Below are 25,564 nucleotides of genomic sequence, written 5' to 3' on the forward strand. Positions count from 1 at the left end.
TGTACTGAAAATTAACCTCAAGTTCCTAACCTGCTTACACAGTCTACAATTACTGCAGACCTTCCCCATCCACCTCCATCTACTAAGAAAGTCTTTTGTGATAGCTTTCCAAAATGCCAAAGATGATACTAAGCCAAGTATTCCTCAGATCTGTGTATACATATATATATGGTCTGTCTGACTTGGAATTCAATATGCGGTCACCCAGATGAAGATGAAAATCACTGGCATAACACAGTTGTATACTCTATCACTACAGGAGTCAAACAGCTGTTCTTGGTCTTTCCTGAGCAAAATGTTCACGGCATCGAAATAAGATTTTTGCAGGTATGTATAAATGAGAAAAGTTTGTGTTCCTAATGATGCAAGATATATTTACTCACCTTTATCAAATGAAGAAATATGTTTGGGTGTCATTTAACCACAAATGTTATCTTTATCAAATGGTTTGAGCTCTTCTAAATAACTGGGTTGGGTCTTTTTTTTTGACTAGGCAGCACACAGAGTCCTTTTAAAGGAAGATGTGACGTGTTCAGGTAGGTACGTGAATTCTCAAAGCACATCCCCATCTCAAAACAGACAATAAAATGGGCATCACAAAAATCCATGTTATACAATAAGACTGCATTTCAGTTTTTCCTATTACTCGGTATAACAAGATTCAATAAAACACGGAAGCAAAGTACCAATGGCCATCTTTCCCCAAGTCCTTGAAGAATTTCTTTGCATATTCTACAGATCTTCAGGTCTCTAAAGTTTCTTCATTTGCACCACAAGTGTCTACAACACAGATTAAACAACTTGTCACTGGGAAAGCACGGACTTTGGAGTTGGCTATCCACTTGTCTGTTTCAGTATTATACTCAAGAATGTGCCCTAATCTACCAACACCCTGAAAACCAGCCAGGACATAAACTATGGATCCCACAGCAGCACACTTCACTGTTACACCTTTCCACGGCATTGGAGACACCATCTTCCATTCATTCATCTTGATATCGTAATATTCTACATTATCAAGGCCACCTAAAAAGCAATGAAATAGAGAACTTACTACAACGTACTGTCTAGGATGAACTTGAGTACAGAATGCTACATAAAACTTTTCAGAGTTTACATTAAAATATATAACAGACAAAATCCTTCAAAGGGAAGGTCACGATTTTCTACACTAGCTGTTACTCACTCTTCTTTAAATACAGAAACAGAAGGCAAGAAAGACTGAAAATGAGATGCACTGCTACAAATTTCACATTGTAAAGATTCTAATGAGTTGCTCCACAAACACAACAATGCCTGATTTCTCATGGATTTGTGGGTAGTAACCAAAAGTTAAGAATCCACCTGAAAAATTATCTCCAGTGAAGCCATGTCATTCTAGTTGGTTCATTCCCATACCTTTACATCAGTAGGCCACTTACTGATGAAACTTCAAATATGTTTATATCGTAAAAGCCTAAGTCACTTTTCAAGGGCCAACAGTTTCAAAAGTTATTAAGGAAACTACATTATGTGAAGTATGTAAGAATTTCTTCTTTAAGACACAGGTCACACTTCACAATATCTACAAACATCTTATTATACATACTTAAAAATAAATGACTATGAGGCACAGAGAAGTTTTCACTTCCGGTCCTGAATTATTAGATCTGAGAGATTAACTTCTATAATCACAGAAGATATTTCATTCCAGACATAACTCTTTGCCATTATATTAAATTAAGAACAATTTATCATTGAAGTTGCAGAATATGAGCAGCAAAACAATATTTTGCTTATTAGTTCAGCAACACACGTTCAGCAAACACTAAAACCTTGCAAAGTGACAGTTGTGGCTATAACTGTTTAGTGAAGTGCACAAAAAATTATACATACTAATATTTTTGAATAGGAGTCAATCATGCTGGAATAGTTTTAGTGACTAATTAAAATACAAGCTATATTCTAGAACAGCATTAATGTGAATTTAGATATTCTAGTTACATAAATAGTAATTAATAAACCTCATAGCTGAGAACTTTCATTTTCAAAAGCGCTTCAGAAACCCTATGTAATTAAAACTGAAGTTCAACTCTCCTGGGAAATCAACTATCATTCTAGTTTTACAGATAAAGAGACAGACCATGACCGTAAGTCACATTTCATTAACTAGGACAGTCACGAAAATTCTCTATTTTTCACCACTTGAAAACAGCTGACTAGCTTTAAATCTTCAGACTGAAGTTCCTAGAATAGTGATGACACTTTCACCTGTTTTGTTTAGAGGAATGACAAAGTCTCTTGAAATATAAAATGAAAGACTTAAAGCAAATAAACAAACTAAAAGATTGCCTTTGGTTAAGATATTTGACTTGGCTATATTAGTATGGATGCATTTCTGAATTTTACAGTACTAAGAGACTGGAAAACAAGATATAATGAAGTACGGAGGTGAACAAAGGAATGCAACAATGTCAGCAACAGAACATGTTTTATAGTACTGCTCAAAGTTTGTCCAGCTGAATAAAGTAGAATTAAGGCCCCAACAAAACTTTGCAAGTCCAGCTAGAGAATTAAAAGAACTGGAGTACCTAAGCCATTCTGTCCACCCACAGCAAATATTTTGTCCTTTACAAACACCAGTCCATGATTCTTCCTGGCTTCAATCATTGGACACAGCTCAGTCCATCTGAAGAAACAAATGAAAAAAAAAAACCAAACAAAATCACAGGAAAATTCACTGTTTGATTTCTTAAAATATACATATGAAATAAATCCTGGGGTTCGGAAAAAGAAGTATGAAAGAAAGCTACTGGATAAAATTAACTTTTTAAGTAAAACTACAAGTAGCTGATATACTACTGCTTCATTCAGGAAAATACCTTGATTACATACAACTTATCGAATCCTAGAATCATTAAGGTTGGAAAAGACAACTAAGATACCCAGGCCAATGCCAGCCCATCCCCACTGACCATGTCCCCACCCACATGGTTCTCAAACACCTCCAGGGATGGTGACTCCACTGCCCCCCTGGGCAGCCTGTGCCAACGCATCACCACTCTGAGAAGAAATTTTTCCTAATAACCAACCTGAACAACTCCTGGCACAACTTGAGGCCATTAGCTCTCATCCTATCAGGAGACAGCTGGGACAAGAGTTCTTCTTCCAGCTCTTCCCTGAGCCTCTACTTCTCTGGACTCAACAATCCCCGTTCCCTCAGCCTAAGACCCGTGCTCCAGACACTTCATCAGCTCCACTGCCCTTCTCTGGACACACTCCCAGGCCTAGCTGAGGGGCCCAATTCTTCCTGTTCATCTACACTACATTTTGCAGGGTGAACAAAAGTGACCATAAATATTCAGTTGACACAACACTTACGTTTCTGTGGCCGGATCATAAACTTCACAGGAATTTAGCACTCTTCCGGAAACATTGTTTCCCAAGCTCCCTCCACACACGTAAATGAGACCATTCGCCTCTACCATTCCGTGACTGCAGCGTTGAGTCAGCATGCTGGGCTTTGTATGCCAGCTTTCGGTTCTCGTATCGTAGCATTCAAACAAATACAGTGCGGAATTTCCTTAAAGAAATAAGAAACCCACCAAAGTGGCATTAATTTTGATGGTTGTCCTCCAAGAGAAGAGACTAACAGTACTTATCAAATTGGCGCTTTGTTAGTTGAAAAGGGAAAGCTGCTTTCCACCGCTAAAAACAGAGCTAACCAACTTGAAATTTGGGATACTCAAAAAGCACATACTTGTAATTCTTTTCTTGACTCTTTTGTTCCAAAGGATGTAAGTTTATATAATTGCTGTTTGTGTTTGAAAACAAATACAAATGATACAGATTTATTTCAGGAGGGGCAGGGGGGGACTGGGGGTAGAAAGACTGAACGAAGTTGTATATAAATTACTGATCAAATTTCCATCATCTCATGTTACTCAGTACTGAGAAATGTGCAGAACGTGGCACCTGTTTTGTAAACCTAACCGATTCACCTGAGTCTCTCTCTAGCAAAGTGACTCACGCTACTCCCAGAATATTTGGTGCTTTTGGAATTAGATAGCTAAATTATGTTGCAACATATTCCTGAATTATTAGCAATCATAAAACAGCTAACCTTCACCATTTTACTTTCTTTCCCTGGCAGACACTTGTATTTTCACCAAGTGTGAGGTCTGTGCCATCCCCTCTCACGGCCCAATGAGCTATTACTGAAATCAAAAGCAACTTTTCTAATGAAGGTAAGTGGGAGTGTCAAGACTTGTCCTTAAATAACCAGCCATACTTAAAGCAGACTGGGCACAGCTTTCATAGAAAAGAGCTAGGTGTGTTACACTAGCTGCACTCACTGCCACCTGGGGAACTGGGCTGAAAAAAATCACACGGAACAGCACTACTTTTCCAGGTTCAAAAATGCAGGAGTAGATTTCTGTGAACCGTGTTTGCTTACTCCTACCACAGTGCTCAAAATCAGTAAGAACTGTGGAATGAGCCATATTTTTTTCCTTGATGTACATACACATCCATTGCTTGGAAGCTGTACAAATTCTTATACAGAGGAAATATAATAAAGCTGTTTTTAATGTCTTTTTAGAGGAAAGCTTCTATTTCAGTACACTGTATGTGGCTCTGGGCAGCCTGGTCTAGTGGCTGGTTACCCTGCACACAGCAGGGGGGTTGAAACTAAATGATCATTGTGGTCCTTTTCAACCCAGGACCATTCTAAGATTCTATGAATTACAACACTTTTAAATTAATAGTTTCATATAATTGTTTGCTCCAGTTTAGAAAAATGTGAGACATACTTTTCTAGACAAGCAATATTCATTGGATTCCAAAGAAGACTTGCAAAATAACCTGTTATTAATTTTTAGGTTTTACTATTCTGTCTTAAATACGTATAGAAAACAAAGTAAAACAGTGCAGTACAGCAAGTGTAGACCAGAAGCAACTTTGAAGTTAACAATACTGTAATGGAGATGTGACTAAAATGCATTAGAAAATAAACTATCCAATGAAAGTTTGGATCACAATTCCTCATGATCATGGAGTGTGGGGAAACTGGGAAGTTCTAAAAGATTTTGCAGTTCTGTAGTGTTCCAAGCCTTAACCTGTTGCAAATAATGGGAGAAGTGTTATGTCACATTTACCACACTAGGTGGCAGCTACAAACTATCTGCTGCTACATCGGATCTCTTAACACATGTTAGAAGTCAGATAACTTTACCTAAATGTCACTGCTTTCTATTGAGTGATTTATCAATTTTAGGTGCTCCTTATGACCCTTTTTGTTTCTTCACTTTCCTCTGCAGTGAGACAGAACTCAGGAGGAACTACTAAAAGTTTATCTGTAGGCATAGCGTTTTTTTGTTCCTGTTGAGTTTTTTTGGGGAGGAGGTAGAACTTCAAAATTGTTTTCTTTTTTTTCTTTTTTCCTTTAAGCTCTGTTTCTACGGATATGGCATATTTACATTCTACTTTTGGTTTGCTCAAGATGTACAATTTAGACAGAAATTAACAAAAGCTGTACTGCACTGCAGTGTTTCTTTACAGATGTTTTTCTTTCCTGGGTTGGGGAGAATTCACTGGTCTTTCTTCAACTACAATGAGTGAATGACATCTAAATTCTCCACTTACTGAAGCAAACCATCAGAATAATTAACAGAAGATAACTTCTGTCACTTGACAGAAACAAATCAGTTTACTGGGAGAGATACGATTTCACCACCAAAACCAGTCAATTACAAAGCTTTTTATCATCCCTTTTTTTCATTGATAATAAAAAAGCTCATCAGGCTCAACATATAAAATGAATAACACAATGCAGCTATTCTGGCCATTTGTCATGAAATTTTAAACCACACTGAGATCTACGAATTTGTGTTCAGTAAACTAATAGCAGAGTGAGACTTTCAAACTATATTTGCTAGTTAACTAGCAAATATCCCTAGTTAACTCCTAATGTGAGTAACACAATTTCAATCAGAAACAGAACACAACAGAAACAGGGTGTTGGATTTCAGGGAGAAGAGAATTCTAAATATGGGAAAATTAACTCATGAGGCTAACACAGCAACGTGCAGTTTCTTTTCAATAGAGTCATGCAAAAAAACAGAACATTTTCTGGGTATCTTTGTTTGTGCTTTTTGGGGGGTTGTTTTTAAAGATTTTTAGTGTCTTACCCACTTCTGAACCACCAGATGTATAAATTTTGCCCTCAGCAGCACAGGCTGCAAGGCTATCTCGAGGTGTTGGAGGTCCTAGCTTGGAATACCAGCTATCCTTCACCACATTGTAGCAGTCCATTCGCTTTATAGGGAAGAGCTGGGAACCACCCAAAATATAAACTACGTTGTCCCAGAAGACACAAGCTGCATCCCTGCGCTTTTCAAAGGGACATCGGATGTCTGTCCAGCTGTAATCCTGCATTACAAAGAACAAGTAATGTCTAATAGATTGTAACACTTACCTGCACAGCGAGTGTTTTTCAAACAGAGCTTTCATAGAGATCTAGATACGGTCAGTTTTAAATTTCCTTTTCAAAACAAACATGAACACTGTTTATTGAAGAATACTCCTCAGGCGTACTCTTGAAAAATTCACTTAGACACAGACATAGTTAGCTGCAATGAACCATGACATAATCAATTTCTATTTCCTCATTCCCTCTGTAGACCCAGTACAGCTTTCCTGAAAAACAGGGTTCTTTTCCCTCAACAGAATTGATGCCCTGCTGCTACCAAGTCAGAAACAATGCATGTAATCAATAAAGCAGAATTACTTTTTCTTTTATAGAAATGGAAAAAACATCTTACATATACTAAGAAACTCTTTCTCTCTAAGGAAAATAAATACAGAAAGTAAAACCAAACAAAGGCGATGGAAAAAGAAGATAATATCTCAATTGACAAGCAACTCAGTTGAAAAGCTCCAGTACATACTTTATTACCATGACAACTAGAAGCTTATTTACAGAATTTGCAAAACACAAGTGATCTATAGCTATCCACAGTTGATAGCATGAGAAATGGTGTAATGCTTTATCACAAATACTGGCAGTCATGTTGCCTAGAAACTGCTTTTGCATGGGTTGGCAAAACCAGCAAGTATCAAATATAGGCATTAATGCTACCCAAAGCCTTAAAAACACCAAACTCAGCAACTGATGGCAGACCAGGATAGCATACAGCACAAGAAACACTTCTTGAATAATTGCATCTCACATATTCCATGCCATCGTAAGCATAGCTTTTATCTTATGCTGAACAGGAAAGTTTGGGACCTTAACTGTTATCTGTCACCTCAAGATGGTCTAGCTAAACCAGCTGCATGACCTTCATTGTAATGAATCACACAAGACATTACAAGATTACATTTTCTTGGCAAGGACATACTTCAAACACCTTGGTCAGTGAGGAAGAACAGCGACTTCTACATGGGGGTTCAAAGAAAGAGGCAGAGCATGTTATAGTCCAAAACATCTTACAATCTTTTCCTGTAGCATCCCCCTTAGCAAGAAGAGCTGGCAGGTGCATGTGGCCCTTTATGATGAGAAACGCGTCCTGGGGCATCCTAGAAAGGAAAGCCATACTACAGCATGGCAAAATAAATAGCTGCATAAATCTTAAGAAAAACGTCTCAGTGCTTTGTGCAAGATCATCATATTTTCTGGCTCAAATTTCCAGCATTTTTACCAAAAAAAAACCAACAACAAAAAACAACCCTGTTGTTTTCCCTTACTGTCGTAAGGGCTGCAATCTGACCCACTTCTGTGGCTTCAGTTCATAACTACCCTTTCATCCACACCTTTATCAAAGAACCGCAGGCTCTCCCATAACCTGAGCATACTCAGCAGAACCCGCCTCCTCCAGCACGAGGCACTTCAGCTCCTTCTCTTGGAACGCTCTTCAGTGTTGGTCTGCACCACACAGAATTTATTTCAACATGACTTACGCATTTAAGAACAGCTGCCTTCTGCCCCAGTCAAGATCCATACAACTCTGGGCAGTGGCAAGACTCATTTTGGGAAGAGGACCATTAGGAGGAAAGAAAGAACAAGATATATGGTGACAGTTTGCCTGCTGACCTTGGCTCTCCACAATTGCTCATGCAAGGACACCGGAGGCAAAAGCTGCATTAAATAGTTTTTGAAAGGCTTTTTTTTTCTTTTTTTTCTTTCTTTCTTTCTTTTTTTTTTTTTTAAGACAAAACCAAACAAAACCACAACTTTCATGAATTTAACTTGCAGTGATCTGAACTGTTGTCAGCTACAAGACCCCATGACAACAACTCCTCATGTAGCTACGGGCAGTGTGAAAGAGTGGATCGGTGTGATTAAAATGTTTTCTTCAATTTCAGTTGATACCCTGAAGAATAGCAGACGTGTCTACCATGGACAACCTTGCTATTAATAGCCTAGTATTGACAACTCCTTATCTCCTCCTAAGAGGCATGCTGGTTCTCTCAGTTGTCAAGAAATAGCAATGCCAGGCACCTGTTTCATTTCCATTGGTGGATTTTGTATTATTAACAAGTTAGCACTACCAGCTACTTCTCCAAAAGTATATTCCTGCCTCAAAATCCTATAAACTCATGTATAAATTTTAAATAAGAATTCAAAAAGTATGCATTTTTGTTCCAATTTGGGAAAAAAAACAACTTTTTTCGTTTGTAATGTTCTGTGGAAAATTCAACAAGAAAACACTTCCCAACACCACAAAAATGTCATCTCAGACTTTCTGAATAGTTCTAAAACCAAACATCTCTTCTCAAAATAGTGCCAGATTGCTCCATAGGAGTTTTATGCCCCAGACTGCATCTGTTCCATCACTTTGCTCTCTTGAAGTACATGCATCAACAGAAGTATCAGATACAGCATAACAAGGACAACAAATATAGACGAAGTAATATTGTTAAACATTGACAAATAACAGTCTATTCATCCATTAAAAAAACCCTTTTTGACAAAGGAAATGAAGATCAATGTCAGAGACTGATTTTTGTATGCAAAGCGATGTTACTGAAAATAATTTTTGCACTAACCTTGCAGTATGAGAATTACTGAAAGTTGTATCATTCAAACAAGACAATATTTTCAGGAGAAACAGTCTAAGTTTGTCTTGAACCACCTCTTCATCTGATATATTAGATTGCCGAATTTAATTACAATCAAAAATAAAGGATTAGGGCACTATTCAGTCAGCTCAGCAGACAAAAAAATCTAATTCCTTCCTAAGGTCCTAACCTTGCAGAAGTACATATATAACCTTGATTTTTGGCACAGTGACAGCTCCATTATCTTTTGATGAGACTAATTAAAGCAAGCCAAACTTGTGATGTAGTGCCTTACATCCCACACTTCTTATTTTACATGCACATGATATCAATCCAGCAGGGGTTCTGGATCCTTGGTTTGTGGCATTTAAGCTACCGTCATAGTTGAAGATCAAACTGAAATACTCAAATATCCAGGAAAATATGTTTAAATAACTTAAAAGCTGTAAATAAAATAAGTAAAGAGTGACTGAATAAGACACAACAGATCAGCTAAGAACACTCAAGGAAGCATATAAGCACTAGAAATAGTATTCAATGGAGACAATGCTTATTAGAATCAGCCACTCATTTCTTTCCTTCTCCTTCCCTGCCCATCCCCAGCTCCCTACTGAACCCACATGTAAGGCCATAATGTTCCATCAAGTGAAAATCCTAAAAAATTCCCTTCAAATTCTATTTATTTATTTATTTGTATTTAGCCTGGGCAAATAGTCTAAGGAAAAAAAGAAAAAAAAGGAGAGATCTTAATCCTATGCATTATGCAGCTTTATGTAGGCATGACTTTTCATCCACAAGCCAGATTTCTGCAATATTATAGTTTTGATGACTGAATATCCCATAACTACATATAATTTTCCCTCCAGCTGACGTTGCCTCTTGCTCCCACACAGCATGCCTTGAGGTTATTATTTTTACAATGACATCAAGTTTAAAAAATAAAAAAATAAAAAAAAAAAAGGAAAAAACCCTAGTATTTTTCAAACACAATTAAAACCTCAAAAAAAAAAAAAAAGTCAACTGGAAGATTATGTATTAATGCATAAAGAGTGATGAAGCCACTAAACCACTACTCCCATTTCTTCAGTTCTGACCACCGCTGACATACCGAGTCATGGCCTGAACCTCTGATTGATCACCTGAGGCGAGCCATGAGTCAGCCAGAAGAGCACAGCTGAAGGCAATTCACTGTGCTGCCGGAAGGTGACCTCCTAGACCTATTTAAGAGCTGGCTACCAGTGGGGAAGGATCTCTTCTGGAGATCCCTCCTTCTGGTGTTTTGTGGTGAGCCCAGCATAAGGGTAAGCCTTCCATTTCTCTTTTGTTATCATAGTCCACTTTGCCTAACTCTCTTGTTTATATTGTGATTGTAACATCTTGATATCCATTGATTATACATTGTGATTATAGCATCTTGATATCCATCGATTATACAGGCGCTTACTTTAGAATTTCATGTGCCAGTTAGGTTGGCAAAGAGATCAGTATTATCTATGCTGATAATACCCTTGCCAGCTAACAACTAGGACAGAAAGCCTCAAAGCTAGTTTCCACACTGCCTTAGAATAGCTTTGTTCCAACCTAAGTTACTGTAGATCAAGAGGAAGAAACATCAATCTAATTTTCTTATAGTAGGAGAAAGGTCAGAGCATGTTAGATGGATTCCAACCTGTTAAAATGCCTAAACCAAATGGCCATTTGAAGATGATGAATGCCCCGATCAAAGACTTCCCCAGTTTAGATGCTGGAAAGAATTTATTGCTTCACAACAGGAAAAAAAAATATCTTCCCAGTTCCTCCCACCCTCAGTTGGAGCACTATTTATATCGCTTACTTAAATAAGGAGGAAGATGGACAACACTTATGAATTTTGAATTCTCAATTAAAATTCAAATTAAATGCCTCAAACTAAGTTAGCAAATCTGGCAACTTTTTTCAAACTCAATCAGAGCTCAGAAAAGGTGGCTTCAATTCTATTTTACATACAGGAATGCAAATTTGTATCAAATGAGCTCAAAAGAATGTCCCAAGGGTTCATTCATCCTGAATTAGATCTGACAGGGCTCACTCTGACAATGTACTTCACACATGACACACTGAACTACTTAACTGTTTGAAACTGCAATGGGCATTAAATGTGCTCACTTAGAAAAGACAACTTATTTAACAAAATATATGATGTATATAATTTCAGAACTTATCAGAGCAGCAGTGATACTTGAGTAGAAACTTATTTCTGTACTATTGCAAATATTGTCTGGTAAAACAGCATATGGATAGTCCTTCTGCAAGTAGCTGATGTTTCTAGATCACCTAGTCTGCATAGCTGAAACAAACACAATTCCTGTGGCTTGATTTCTTTCAGAAAACATGGAAACAAATTCCAGGCAAATCTTGACTGATCTAAAGTGATCATCTCTAAGGTTTTTGTAGAAATTCACTTTTTTCCCACTTCTGGGGTACTTGGCTCTCAATTCTTTCTTACATATTCTTAACTAATAGAATTGTGAACCATTGGATTCAGAAATGTTTACATATTTAATAAGAGTATCAAAACCCCTTGTACTCTAAAACAGGTTCTACACTATCACAAAAGTCAATCTTTCAAATTACGCTAAGAAAAAATGTGCTCAGAGACTAACTCAAAGCAGTAAGTGCAAGCACATGCATATGGATTTATATATTCCAAACTGACTGCTTGGTATTTCTGTAAACTTTTATTTATTTCCAGCTATGGGATGCGCATACCAATAAATTCTGACTCAAAGGCATTTTAGAACCCTATATCTAACACTGGCAACAGACAAGCATGATCATTCTATTCAAAATCAAGTATTACATCTAGAGCACAGATCTAAAAGCACCAAATTAGCTATACCTTCCAACTGTACACTCAAGAGACAGAGAATAATCCATCCTTCCCATTCCATTCTGCAGACCATGATGCTTTAGTTAATACCACCAGCAAATGTAAAACACGTAAGCTTACAAACAGTGAATCTTAATGCATTCTGAGGTAACGATTACCTTTGGATTAAAATATCTGCAGGACTGGGGCTGTGAGCCTCCAAACAAAGCAATGCGATAATCGTGTTTCTTCCTTCTTGGTCGTGTACCTTCCACTAGCTCTTCTCTGTCTTCTGGGGAAAGGAGATGGTATCGCATCCCACCTGGAAGGAAGACAACTGTTGCAGACCCAGCCTAATTCACAAAGAAGGGAATGTTTCAGAGCTAGGAAAGGGAAAAAAGCAGGGACTCAAGTTTCTGCAGCACATCTATGCAGCTTTGTTTTCATTCTTAAATGAAAGAATGTGAGTGTGGCAGAATACATCCAGACTTGCATCTTATTTCAAATTTCCTACTCTGCGTGAAAACTGGACTTGGATGTGGACTCGTGTTAGATTCCGATTTATCAATCAGCTCTTGTAGCTAATAACTGTCTCCCATACTGAAACTGGCAAAAGGAAGCATGACTTATGAAAAATACTGGCAAAACTGGGTGTCTGAAAGTGAAGCATCTCTAGCATCCTGCATCTTAGGGAAAAAATCCCACTGTTCATAACTTGACAATGCAAAATAGAAGTTAAATTGCTTTAAGAAAATAGGCGCTTTCTTTTTCTCTAAGAAACAGTGCAAATTATGCAAAAACATTACTGATCTTACAGGTCGTTAAAACAAAAACCCTTATTTTTTCAGCAGTGCACCTAATTCCATGTTATGCAGGAGTGCAACTGAGATGCTGATGGTCAGCAAATACTTACCAACGTACAGGTTAATCTGAATCTTACTTGTTGACCGATGGAAAAGAGTTGCATGCCATTTTTAGATCTACACTAAAAGGAAGCTGACTAATTTAAAAAAAATCTTCCAGAATACTCATCAACATCTAAGCTTTATTCTCATACATGATAAAATGATAAAAATGATAAAATGATGAAACTTCAAATTTGGTACCTTAAAAGAAGAAAAAGCTTGTTTTCCCTTTTCATTTGTACATTAAGAACATAAGCGTTTACAGCCTCAAATGTCACAGAGTGTGAGAGATGAAAACAGTGCAACTCAGGCTTATTTGCTTAGGGACACTTCATAATATTCAAAACTTCAAACTAATTTTTAATAATTCACCTCTGAGCAATAACAGACACTGAGGTACTATCCTGTCCCAAAGGCACATTTCCAGTTACACCAACTCAGTGGCAGAAAATTCATTCCATTATGCATCGTGAAGTTAATGTCATTTGCTAGCGATTCTCACTTCTTTTCTCTTATAAGAATAGATGTTGTGTTCATGACAATCTGCTAATGCAACTTCAACTAAATGCAACACCCTAGAAGGAACAGAGATGTTTTTAATGTGAAAGCATCATCAGAGCATCTGAAATAATTTATAAAAATTTACATTCCACATCATTTTTAAAATATATAGAACATCAGAGATTTCAACTAGAGGTCAACTTACTGATCACCATCTTAAGGCATTCTGGGTTATCCTGAATAAGTGGTTCAGCCTGAACTGTTTTACTTAGGAAGTTCTTTGATATAAGAGGAAATCGGACTTTAGCAAGAATGTCAACCATGTATGGCTGGCGATTTGGTTCATCATACTTCAGCCACCTGACTGCTGCATCATAAACCTTAAACAGAAGAAAACAAGAAAAAGGTAATGTACATCACCACAGACTCGGGCAAACACTAAACATCAGTGCTCCAATCAGATTCTTCCATCCACTGCAGGGTAACCAATAATAAAATTGCAGTATGCAGAGGCTTCAGTAAAACTATCTATGCCACCATGTTCCAAAAAAGGCAAGACAACGCTCAGGCACAAATTAAAACAAATGAACTGATGCAAAATAAAACCCCTCTATGTTTTTTAAACCAATAATTTCTACTACCATTTAATATTTTTCCCAAAAGGAAGCATGAATCTGTAATTCACATCTACACATGTAATCCCTGCACAGCATACAAGATAAATATGCTTTGTGTTCAGTGTCACAACACTGCTAGTGCTTCATCAGGAATGTTGAAATAGCTTGTACTTCACACAGTGTCCTAAGCTGACAGACTGTGTTATTAAACCATTCTTAGGAAGTTCCAAATTGTCTCTTAGCAGACCATTAAAAAAAAAATAACAAAAAAACCCCCTATTTTTTAAAGCTACAGACTGCCTCAAGTATAGTATTCTGAAACTTTCCTTTGTTATCTTCTCTTTACTGGAAAAGCTAATGGATTTTCTTGGCAGGACAGGGCAGACAGGACAGGGAAGGTAACCAAGAAACCTGTTCTATTTATGATTATCCACTGAGTCAGGAAGGAATAGAAAGGAAGTCCAACGTTACCAACGCAGTAACACTCTTCAGTGCTGCTGCAGACATAGCAAACTTATCTAGTACACTGCCATGCCAGAGTCAGCACTAATTTTGTTATGGGTAATAACGCAGTCAATACCCACTCACTGAAGCTGAAACTGATCATGGCAATCAGTGAATGACTGAAATTAGTTCTGCCATTAAATGTTTCTCCATATCATGAGTTATTCAGAAGGACTGCTAAACCTTCCCAGCTAGAATGACCAGAAAGCAAGGGAAAAGAAATAAAGAAACTTAAGTTCCATCAACTAAGGAAATTCAAAAGAATGTTGGGATATAGCGTTGTTTTCTCAGTCGCTAACTGAAACACTATTAGCATACAGGAAAAAGAGGCCAAGTAGTAATGCAAGCTATCCTTCCTGCTTCTGCTAAGTGAAAATATGCTTTATACCAATATAAAAATGAAAGTACACTAACTTTCTATTGGTATTCCTGAAAAATAAGATTACTTTGGTATGCTGTCTATTTATAAGAGGAATTTTAATCATGCCATTCTCCTACTTGAAATTTCTATCACTGCTGCCAAGTTGAAGCATGCCATGTTACTTTATCAACTGAACTTCAAGAAAATAAATTCTAAAGCATAAATTCCACTGCAAGATAACAAAGCATAAAACACTCCTAACTCTGGGAAAGTTACCTGGGGCCTGAACTCTTCCCAGTTCATGGTAAGAATTTTGATCTTGTCACCTGATATTATTTCCCAACACAGCAATTACTATTTCCAGGTAACATGTATTGAAGAAAATGCATTAATTCTATGAATACTTAACTTCAGAGTCAGTAAAATTCCTGTCTCTATTTAAATGCATATACATACCACCTTGATTACAAGATCCTTCTGATGCACTTCAAAGAGCGTAAATTCATGACAACATAGCTAAATGAATTTAAATTACCCAACACAAGCACCAGAACCAGCTAGAAAGGCAAAATTTCAGTGAGGATGTGACTGAGGACCTTCAGGAAGTATCCAGCAGCTACAACCATCTCGCAATCAGCTCTTTTAGCTGCAGTGCAGACACACCTATACTCCATTTCCCTGCAGCAGGAAGAATAAGCTGGCAAACATGTTCAGGGCTATGGTATACTGAATCAAGTGTTCAAAATGGGACAGCTGTGACTAATCTCCACCACAGTTCACAGCTTTTAAATGAAACTTAAGGCACTTCCCATTTACTTAAGCTTTTTTGTATCTATTCCATAAACAAGGGCCTTCCATCAATCTGTTGCTGTCAGTGCTTCTAGGTTTGAGTGTTAGGTCCACCTTCTTCTTAAGTTCTTCAATTTTGCAAGTTTTTTTTATGAATACATGTCTCCATCAGCAGCAGCTCCCTTCTGAAAGAGGCTGACACTCAGCACATAGTCAGGTAGAGACATCACATGCAGTTTGCTCCTCGCTTTGAGGTATTCACTTCCACTAACAGCGCCTAAATTCCAGGCTGGGAGCAACTGTTGTAATACATTAAACTTAATTCAATTCATGTTACATGGGATCAGAAGCCCTGTATCTCAATAAGGGAAACTGTTCTGCCTGCATCATTTATGACTTTTCTTTCCATTTTGCTGATATTACATATATTATATCCAGACGAAGTGTGGATATTCATTTTATGTTTGGTTTTGACCAAGCAGGGATTACACTTGCTAGCTGGTTGAGTGAAGGACTGTACTGCTTTGCTCTGCACTGGTGTGACCTCAGCTCAAGCACTGCGCAGGAATACCTGAAACGAGACACTCAAAACTTTCTCTCAATTAAAAAAGAGATAGTGAAGTTCAATCTTCTTAGCTGATAGAAGAGCTCTTTTCACAATGAAACAGATCTCACCTGGTCTTCTGCCCTCACAGTCAGTGTATCTTGGTTCAAGAGGTGTGTCACACGCTTAACATCAAGCTGAAGAAATTCATCTGTCTTGTAAACCTCAGTGAAATGCTGATGGATAAAGTCATCTGCGGTGGCTTTCAGTTCTGGACAGTCTAAGCATTCTGCTAACACACTTATACCTGTGAAAGAAAAATTAAGAAAACCTTTCCAAACTGAACTGCAATTACCTTTAATATATTTGACTCAAATGCTAACGCCATAATTCCAGTGATACTTAAAATGCCAGTTCAGTACTTACTGATATGCTTAATGAAAAAGATACTATCATAATTCATCTGTAACTCAAGTCAAACTAAGATAAGCACAAGTATGTGAACCCCCCCCTCTACAGGGCAAAGTGCAGAGTCAGGCCTGTAGCACTTGCTGTATATTTCTCCAGCACTATTTCCTTACCATGGAAAATACAACAGTATATTAACTAGGTCTGAGCCACGTAACACCGAAGTCTAACCAGAACAGCTTGATATTTCCAGGTTTCATGACCTGCCCTGACCTGCTGAGGCAGCAAACATCACCAACCAAGCGCAACTAAGAGGCACAGTGAGCTGGACTCTTCAGTGTAGTAGTGAAGACTGCTGCAGGCCAACACAAAAAAGTCAAGCTAGCACTGAAGCAAGAGCAGAAGCTTGGCGTAAACCTATGAACAGCAAATGCTGCTGAGAATCACAGAATGTCCAGGGTTGGAAGGGACCTCAAGGATCATGAATCTTCAACCCCCCTGCCCCATGCAGGCCCACCAGCCTCCCCATTTAACACTAGACCAGGCTGCCCAGGGCCCCATCCAATCTGGCCTTGAACACCTCTACGGACAGGGCTCTGGGGAGAAGTACTGTTTCCAACCTCCTCTCTAGTTACCAGGTGAGCACAGAGCTGTTCAGTGGACACAATTTGCCCACCACGCTATGGTCTTCCCCCTCCTCCTCTTTTGGAGGATGGCAACAAGTGGAGTAGAAGCAACCCCAGAGTGAAATTCAATCCACAGGATGCAATTAGAGTGAGCCTCTCTACAAAGCAAAATGTGAACTCCAATGATAAAATTCAAGAGTATGACCTAGCTGGTTTTCCAGTGAGAAATAACAAAACTTCAAGAGATTCAAAATAAATCATGGTTTATTTCAAATATTCATTTTTGTCAACTGTGGGCTTGCCTGTAAGTCTACACAGAACTCATAAGGTATATCTTCAGGAAAATTTGATTTAATTTCTATCTCCTTTTTGATATGAATTAGCGAAGTATGCAAGTGTTAAAGAATATAATTAATTTTCTAGTTAACAAAGACTGCAGAGGACTGAACATGCCTCAAAGCAAGTGTAAGTGGCATTTTCCTTAGAAAGTAATGCCTTCCTTCCTGCAGTTATTTCAGAGCCACTGCTATAGTGCAGCATCACAGCACATCACCTGAATGTTTGTAATTCAGATCTTTTGCAAAACATTTGTTGATATTTAAACATCTGTAACACACTTAATTGAGATGTCGTTAGGAGAATTGCATAACTAACATCAATAATTCTAAATATTTTCTTACATCAAAGACCAAAGATTAAGTACTCCAAATCTCTAAATAACAGTAAGCACCAAGTTCTGCTTGGTGTTTGTATTTTTGTAATACTGAGTTTGCATTAAGGCTACAGGGCACATCAAACATCAAAACAGTGCAGATGTCTTTCGATTTCACTCACTTTTGTTTTTAGCTGCTGCTTTCTCCTTTTGATTTCACTCAAACAAACTCATTTTATTTGGAATTTTTAGAAGGCATGTTAGTTTTGTATAAACTACGACCGTCAAATTTAGTCTCCAAGAACAGTAACAATAACTGAAAGCATCACCTTGTTAAACAGCCGAGGATCTGAAACAAACAAGGACCTCCAGGCTGTTGTTAAACTGGGATGAGACCTTGCAAAGTCAGTGGACCCTGACACTGGCCAAGACAACTGACAAATTATTTTGTTTATGGCAAGGGGAAACAGTTCAGATTCAGAGCAGAATTATTCTTTGCATGCATTTGGATTTAGCCAAGTACTACTGTCTGTTATACTATTATACTACCTGTTTTTCAAGAACAAAAAAGTTAAAAACGTGACCAGTCCGTATTTCTCTTACCAAGACAATTTGAAGCATCAACTTGTTCTTTCAAAAAGTCCACACACATTTTTTTCACAGGTTCAATTTGATATTGGTTTGCTGCATCTAGTAAAGACTGGACATTATTGCTGTTAACAGAAATTCTGCAAAACAGAAGGTGCAATATTAGCATCACTAAAACTACCTTCTTAGTCGTAGCCAAAACACTGATCCATAAGTGGCAAAATTATTCTGCTATCTCCCCAGGCTTCTTGAACTCACAAACAGTTGAGACACAACTTCCCTTCATAGTCTTTTCAAATTGCTTTAATTTGCTGTACATTACTAAGGAAGGACAGAGAGCAAACAGTGCAGGATTAGCCTGTTAAAGAATTGGCTAGTTAAAGAATTAGCCTTTAACACAGGCCATCTGGAACACCATGCTCTGATTTGTGTGGTTAGCCATTTTCACAAGAACAGAAAAGGAAAAGAGCCTTCCCCTGACAGCCTCCCACTCCCAAATGCACATCAGTGAAATCTGCCTAAACTCATTGTCAAAACTACTACAGTTTACTTGCCTAGAGCGCACAAGCAAAACAACCATTCTGACTGCAAGGCACCAAAAGGGCTAGGGTGCCAGCATCGGCTGCATCTCACCACAGATAAGCACACACAACTTCTCCCAGAAAGCAGAGAAAAAGCCTTCATCCCATCACTACAAAGACAGGATCTGCCATCCATCATAAGAGCTTGTTGCACAGTACTGTTCAGAATCCCAGTCTTTTGAACAAGCTCCGTTTAAACGTTACAGTGCCTGCAGTGCTATTTAAAAACAAACACATGGGAGTCTGAGATAGAAGGGAAATGCATTTTGCAAAGCAGCTTCCCACTCAGACTGTGCAGAGGTGAAGGTGTAAGTCCCCAAAATAGGTATTTGTGATAGCTGTTAGGATCATGAGGAGAAGCCCCTGCTTATAACAAGAAGGGTCTGTATTTCATAACAGTGGTGAATATAATTCAACTCCAACACGGACGCCAGAAGTATTCTTAATTACTTTCTGATGACAATTACCACTCTCTTTAGTCCACAGGGCTTCCCTACTGATGAAATAAATAGGAAAAAGGAAGGAGGATATAAATTTAGTCACAACAGACTTAAAACAAGTGAAGAATTGTAATAATATGAAAACTGATGAATCATAAAAGCATTGTTTTAAGATTTCATCATTTAGAGTTGGCAGGCTTTCTAGCAGAAACATCAGTTTTAAATAACAAAACTACCTTGCAGTATAAGCAAACTCCACAAGCTGTTCAATAATGTCAGGTTCCGCATCTTTCAGCTCCACCTCAAAGGACTTTGATTCAAGCATATTTGCTGCAAAAAGGTTAAAAGACAAACTACATCAGTAAGCCACTCCAGTTATTTTCCATGTTAAAAACTAGGAAATAAAGTCATTATACAAAATGGGAACCTGCTAAAAACTGCACACAGTTGCTTTTTCTGCTTTTTTTTGCTGCTTTTCCCTTACAAATGCAAGTCAAGAAAGAAAGAAGAGGTTTGATAACCAAAATAAGTGGTGTGTGCACATGTCTGCATTGTGTCAATTTTGCTGAAAAGTGCCTTAAATAGGAACGGTCAAAAATGCTGTCGGACTGCAATGCAGACTGCCAAGCCAGCATGACCAAAGATAGGAAGCATGCTCTGCACCACCAAAGGCTATTTCCATATTCAAGCTGATAACAGCAGAGCCAGCTCAGAGCTCCCACGCTGTCACAGCACTGCAGATCTACCCACAGATGGATACAAGCCAACCACCAGAAGGCACAGACATTTTACTTCTTCAGTTTAACATGTGATTTATAGCACAGCAATTTTACTTCTGCATACCTGACCTACGACTTGTAAGATAGATACTATGCAGTTGAATGTACAAAGGCAGAACAAGCACAATAATGCTTACATTTTTGGAAACAAAAATAAGAGGACTGGTGAATAGAGATGAATGGAAGATGGATAAGAACTGAGGAAATCTTCACTTACACCTATCCCTGAAATCAATCACTTCATAAAAAAGAAACTGTGACTGACAAGCTGTTTATCAAGATGTGTTCATGAAAGAATAAAATTAAGCAATTTGGAAAATACTTACTAGTAAACATCAAGTTAAAAAAGTGGCTTGCTGAGGCGAGCACAACACGGTGAGCTGGGATCCTCCTTTCCTGAACCATAAGAATAACATCACAGAGCGTTCTCTAAATCAGAGGAAGAAAACCAGATGGAAAAACAGAAGATCAGCATTCCTGAAACACTTTCAACAATATTTCTCTAAAAACAGCTTATGAAAATTCATTGGTCTCCTGTATCTGCATAAACCCAAATAATATCACACAATAAAAAGATTTTCTGAAAGTCAACAAAGCTCAACAACCTGAAAAACTAGGGAAGCTCAATGCTCCCATGACCTTGTACCTTCAGGCTGGTCACTGATAACATGAGCTGTGATTAAAGCTTTTCCTGTGGCATTTATGTCAGCCTCCTGCTAAAGGCTCCGCAGCATTGAGCAGGGACTACATTGACATTCCATCCTTTTCATTCTTATCTACTCAACTGCCAATCTATTTTTTAAGCTTCTTACAGGATACTCATCAGAAAGCATTCACTGAATAAAATATAAATAACACATTTCAAAAAGAAGAGTCTGAATTACAAGTGCAGTTTTGGGGAGCGCATGTGTCGCTGAACTTCCTTTGTACATCCAGGACTTTAAAACATTTAAGATTGAAACAGTAACAAAAAAGACCATATGAACAAAGTTTCAAAGCTGGAATTCCCAGCACATCTGGCTCCAAGCAGGTACATTAGCAGTACACAACATCATAGGACACTGTGGCTGAGCTCTGCTACGACACACAACTGCTGCTTTAACTACATGCTGTGTTTCTAAGGCAAGTTTGATGCCTCAGCTCAGTATTTGAAGCATCTCAGATACCCTAAAGCCTCACTGGATGTGGGAAGAAATATCTGCCAACCAAACCAGATCATCATTCTCCTTTCTTTTCCTGTGACATTTCTGGGTAACTGTTCTGTTTCAACCATGGTACAGAAATGCTCAGAAAGAACTTTCCAAAAGGTCTATTTGCATCACTCAGTAATTCTGCTGATGCAACCCATGACTGCTGCTTCATCGACCAAAGCACACACCCCAAGCGTCACCCAGCATTTCCAAGCTTCATTAACTCGATGACACCTTGCAACTCCATCCCAGCTTCATTCTCAGCTTCTTCCTTTTGACCCATCTCCACTCAGCTACAAAGTGGCAACACAGGATGTATGCACATGCTGTCAAAAAAGCTCATTACGTACACAGAGATACATCCATTTCATTTTTGAGGTCAGCAATTAGTCCTTATGCATTGAACATACTCCCAGTATCTCACCAGAGCTGAATGCCAACATGCCCACAGTCTACTCCAAAATCCCACACATAGCAGCTGACTATAGATCACAGTTCACCAAAAAAAAAAAAAAAGCAGCCTCTTCAAAATTAGCTGTGCTTTATACCTGTCCCATTTTCCTACATCATTAACCAAATGCATATGAACAGGTAGTGCTCTGCACACAGGCTGCTGTTTCCATCACAGGAGTTTTAACTCCTAGTGCATTGAGGTTTTATAACCACAGCAGAGTTCTCAACTTACCAAAATACGACAGCAGCTTCCTGCAGCACAAGGAGCAAGCTGAACACTTTCCTATGGTTGCTGCTCCTCCTACACATAGCTAATAGAAGCAGTAATGTCTCAAACTACCCAAAAGTTTCTAGACTAGTCAACTGGCAGGGGTGAGCAGACATAAACGCCTCCATCTGAAGTCTGGCTAAAAGTAAAAAGTAGCAGGCAAAATTTGGAGTTGCATCCCCAATCCCTCAAGCACAGTTAGTTTGAAGACAACCAGAAGCGGCACAACTCTTTGGTTTGATCCTCTCACACTGGGGGCTGTATCTCCTCTGCCTGCTTGATGTCTCAAAAGCTGATTATTTGACATTTTTGTGTGGCTGAGGGATTTTGCTCAAGGTTGAAGCTCTGCTTTAAGTTCCGGATGTCCTGCTTATTTAGGATAACTAAACTTCCCAAGACGAGCTGTTTCTCTTCAGAGATCCAAGATGGCCACAAATAAGGAACAAGAAAAGACACCTTTGAGATGAGACACGAGTCTAAAATAGTAATCAATCAGATGAGACTAAGTATTATGCTCAAACACAGATAAAGTGAGGAGTGGGACAGCTCCCCAAATGATCACTGAAGACCACCAAAGAACCCCGCGCAATCGCAGGAGATTCAAATGTTATGTAAGCTTACATAACTCTATGAATATGTCATAGGTAGGCGTAACTTATGTATTAGGTAGGTGGATAGTGAAAACATTTTGGACTATAAATAGAAGTCAGTGTAAAGACTTTGCGTGCTTGATTTTTGGGCATTTCACGCCTTGCAGCCCATGTAGAATAAATGCCTCTTCTAAAAAGACTTGTCTTTTCAAACACGTTTCGGGAAACTTAATTGACAACGTGTCTCCAAAGCATAACAGCACCAGGCATCCCCTTGTCAACAAGGAGAGAGGTAGGAGCTCAGCTACACCCCACCAGAACAGAAACAAATCCTACATCAATAAGCAGATCACAGCATGGCTTAGGTTGGAAAGGGACCTTAAAAATCATCTAATTACCCCCCCCTGCAGCGGGCAGGGCTGTCATCCAGTAGGTCAGGCTGCTCAGGGCCCCATCCATCCTGGCCTCGAACGCCTCCAGGGATGGGGCATCCACAGCTTCTCTGAGCAGCTGTGCCAGTGCCTCACTGCTCTCTGCTTATAAGGATTCTGCCTAACATCTAACCTAAACTTCCTCTCTTTTAACTTAAAACCATATTCCCTTGTCCTGTCACTATTAGAACATGTGAGAAGTTGGTCCTCCTGCTTATAAACTCCTTTTAAGTACTGGAAGATCACAGTGAGATCTCCCCAGAACCTTCTCCAAACCGAAGCAGCATAGCTCTCCTCAACATTTCTTCATAGCAGAGGTGCTCCAGCCCTCCCATCATCTTCGTGGCTCTTCTCTAGACCCGCTCCAACAGCTCCACATCCCTCCTGTACTCCAGCCCCCCGGGATGCAGTGCCCGGGATGGGGCCTCGTGAGGGCAGAGCAAAGGGGACAGACAATCACCTCCCTCTCCCTGCTGTCACCTCTCTCGAGATGCAGCCCGGGATACAGCTGGCCTTGTGGGCTGTGTGTACACTTCTGGCTCGCGGGCAGCTTTTCATCCATCAGGATCCCCTGGTTCCTTCTCAGCAGAGCTGCCCTCGCAGCTTTGAGTCCCTGCGTAACTCTTAACATTTAATTACCTCAAATCACCACAAAGTTTTCATGGAGACCGACTTAGTCCTTCACACACCGCTGAGCTGCATGAAGTTCTACAAGTACACGAGAGTAACTGACGGCCCGTCAGATGGGAACGAAGGGAGGAGCAAAGCAGAACCAACGCCGCCGCTGCCTGCCGGTTTCTGGCGGCAGGACGGCGCCCTGACCAAGGCTCGCACCGGGAGAAGCGCAGCCGAACGGCGGCACGTGACGGCGCCACGCACGGAGCCCCCGGCCCCAACCCCGCCCGGCTCCGAGCGCCAGCCCCAGCGCCGAGCAGCCCGGCCCGCACCTGCTTGCGCATGCTGTTCATGACGCCCATAAAGCCAGCCAGCAGCTTGGCCTCCTCGCGGGCTGCGAGCTTCTTCTCCGTCTTCTTCTTGCTGCTCTTCTCCGAACCGGGAGCGGCCATGGCCCCTCACCGCCGGCACCGCGGTCCCGCCACCTCCGCCCACGGCGGGCATGCGACGACGGGCGACGAGCGGCCGCCTCGGGCTCTCGCTGCGCCGGGAGCGGATGGATGACTAGACAGACCGACGGACAACTGAACGGACAAAGCCGTCAACCAGCAACACCGAAGATCTCCGCGGCGGAAGCGGACCGGGGCTGGTGGGCGGGGTGGGGCGGCGCTGCGCATGTGCGGACGCCGCGAACCGGAGCGCTGCCCCCGCGCGAGGTAAACAAAGAGCGGAGAGGCCGCTGCGCGTCACGTGGCGCCGGGGCGGTGTGCGTGCGCCATGGTGGGGATGGGTGGAGAGGCGGCGGCGGCGGCGGGCGGGCGCTGTGGTGTGTGCAGCCCAGAAAGCGGGCTGTATCCTGGGCTGCTCTTAGTAGTACGCTGTAGGAGTACGCTGTCAGCTAGTTAAGCAATGTGATTCCCCCCATTGCTAAATCCTACCTGAAATGCTGTGTCCAGCTCGGGGCCCCTAGCTCAGGGCAGGCATGGACCTGCTAGAGTGGGTCCGGAGGAGGGCTGCCAGAATAATCAGAGGGCTGCAGCACCTCTCCTGGGAAGACAGCCTGAAGGAGCTGGGCTTGCTCAGCCTGTTCTAGAAGAGAAGGTTCCGGGGAGACCTTACTGTGGCCTTTCAGTAAAGGGTGCTTCTATGAAAGGTGGAGAAAGGTTTTAGCAGGGCTTGTAGTGGTAGGATGAGGAACAATGCTTTAAAACTAGAGAAACAGATTTAGTCTGGATATAAGGAAGAGATTCCTTACTCAGAGGTTGGCGAGGCGCTGGCACAGGCTGCCCAGAGAAGCTGTGGATCTGCCATCCCAGGAGGCGTTCAAGGCTGGGTTGCATTGTTGTCTGAAATCTGTGAAGAAAGCTGTGTAACTTTCTGTTGCACCTTCTGTGTAAAATAATTGTGTTGACACACTTGGCTTTCTATATCTTACTAATGTAAAAATGAGGCATCTGTATTTTTCATGCTGCGGTAATAGGCTATTATCTCCAACCTAATACATCTGCCTTGGTGATGAACTGGAAACACTGGGACCGTGCCTGGCTAATTTCATATTTCACAGGTGAGGTGCTCATATGAGAACGGTGGGGGCTGGCTGCTCCAAAAGGGTGGTGAGCTGTGGGTGAAGCCATGTGGAAATAAACAAAGCCACTAAGGAAGATCATGTCTAGTTGAGAAAAAATAAATGGACAACAGAAACTGGTGTAATGTCAAGGATAAAATCTCTTACTCCAAGCTTTGAAATGAGTATTGGCAGAAGTTGGCTCCTCTTGAAATCTGAGAAATTAAGTTCAAATCATGTAAATGAAATGGGCAGTCTGTAACATAAATTG

General features: G+C 40.1%; 1 protein-coding gene across 1 annotated transcript; it reads right to left on the reverse strand.

Moving 5' to 3' along the window:
- Window positions 1-742: 742 nt before the first annotated feature.
- On the reverse strand, window positions 743-24,181 carry KLHL7 (kelch like family member 7; the record flags this gene model as incomplete). The annotated part of the gene is made up of 11 exons (XM_079538217.1): window positions 743-1,026; window positions 2,571-2,668; window positions 3,361-3,562; window positions 6,168-6,408; window positions 12,067-12,209; window positions 13,499-13,673; window positions 16,240-16,415; window positions 18,398-18,522; window positions 19,640-19,733; window positions 20,509-20,611; window positions 24,062-24,181. 11 exons carry the CDS (start codon window positions 24,179-24,181, stop codon window positions 743-745), a joined length of 1,761 nt encoding a protein of 586 aa, XP_079394343.1.
- Window positions 24,182-25,564: the final 1,383 nt, after the last annotated feature.

The sequence above is a fragment of the Tetrao urogallus genome (genome assembly GCF_951394365.1).
Source record: "Tetrao urogallus genome assembly, chromosome: 7".
Classification (NCBI taxonomy): Eukaryota; Metazoa; Chordata; class Aves; order Galliformes; family Phasianidae; genus Tetrao; species Tetrao urogallus.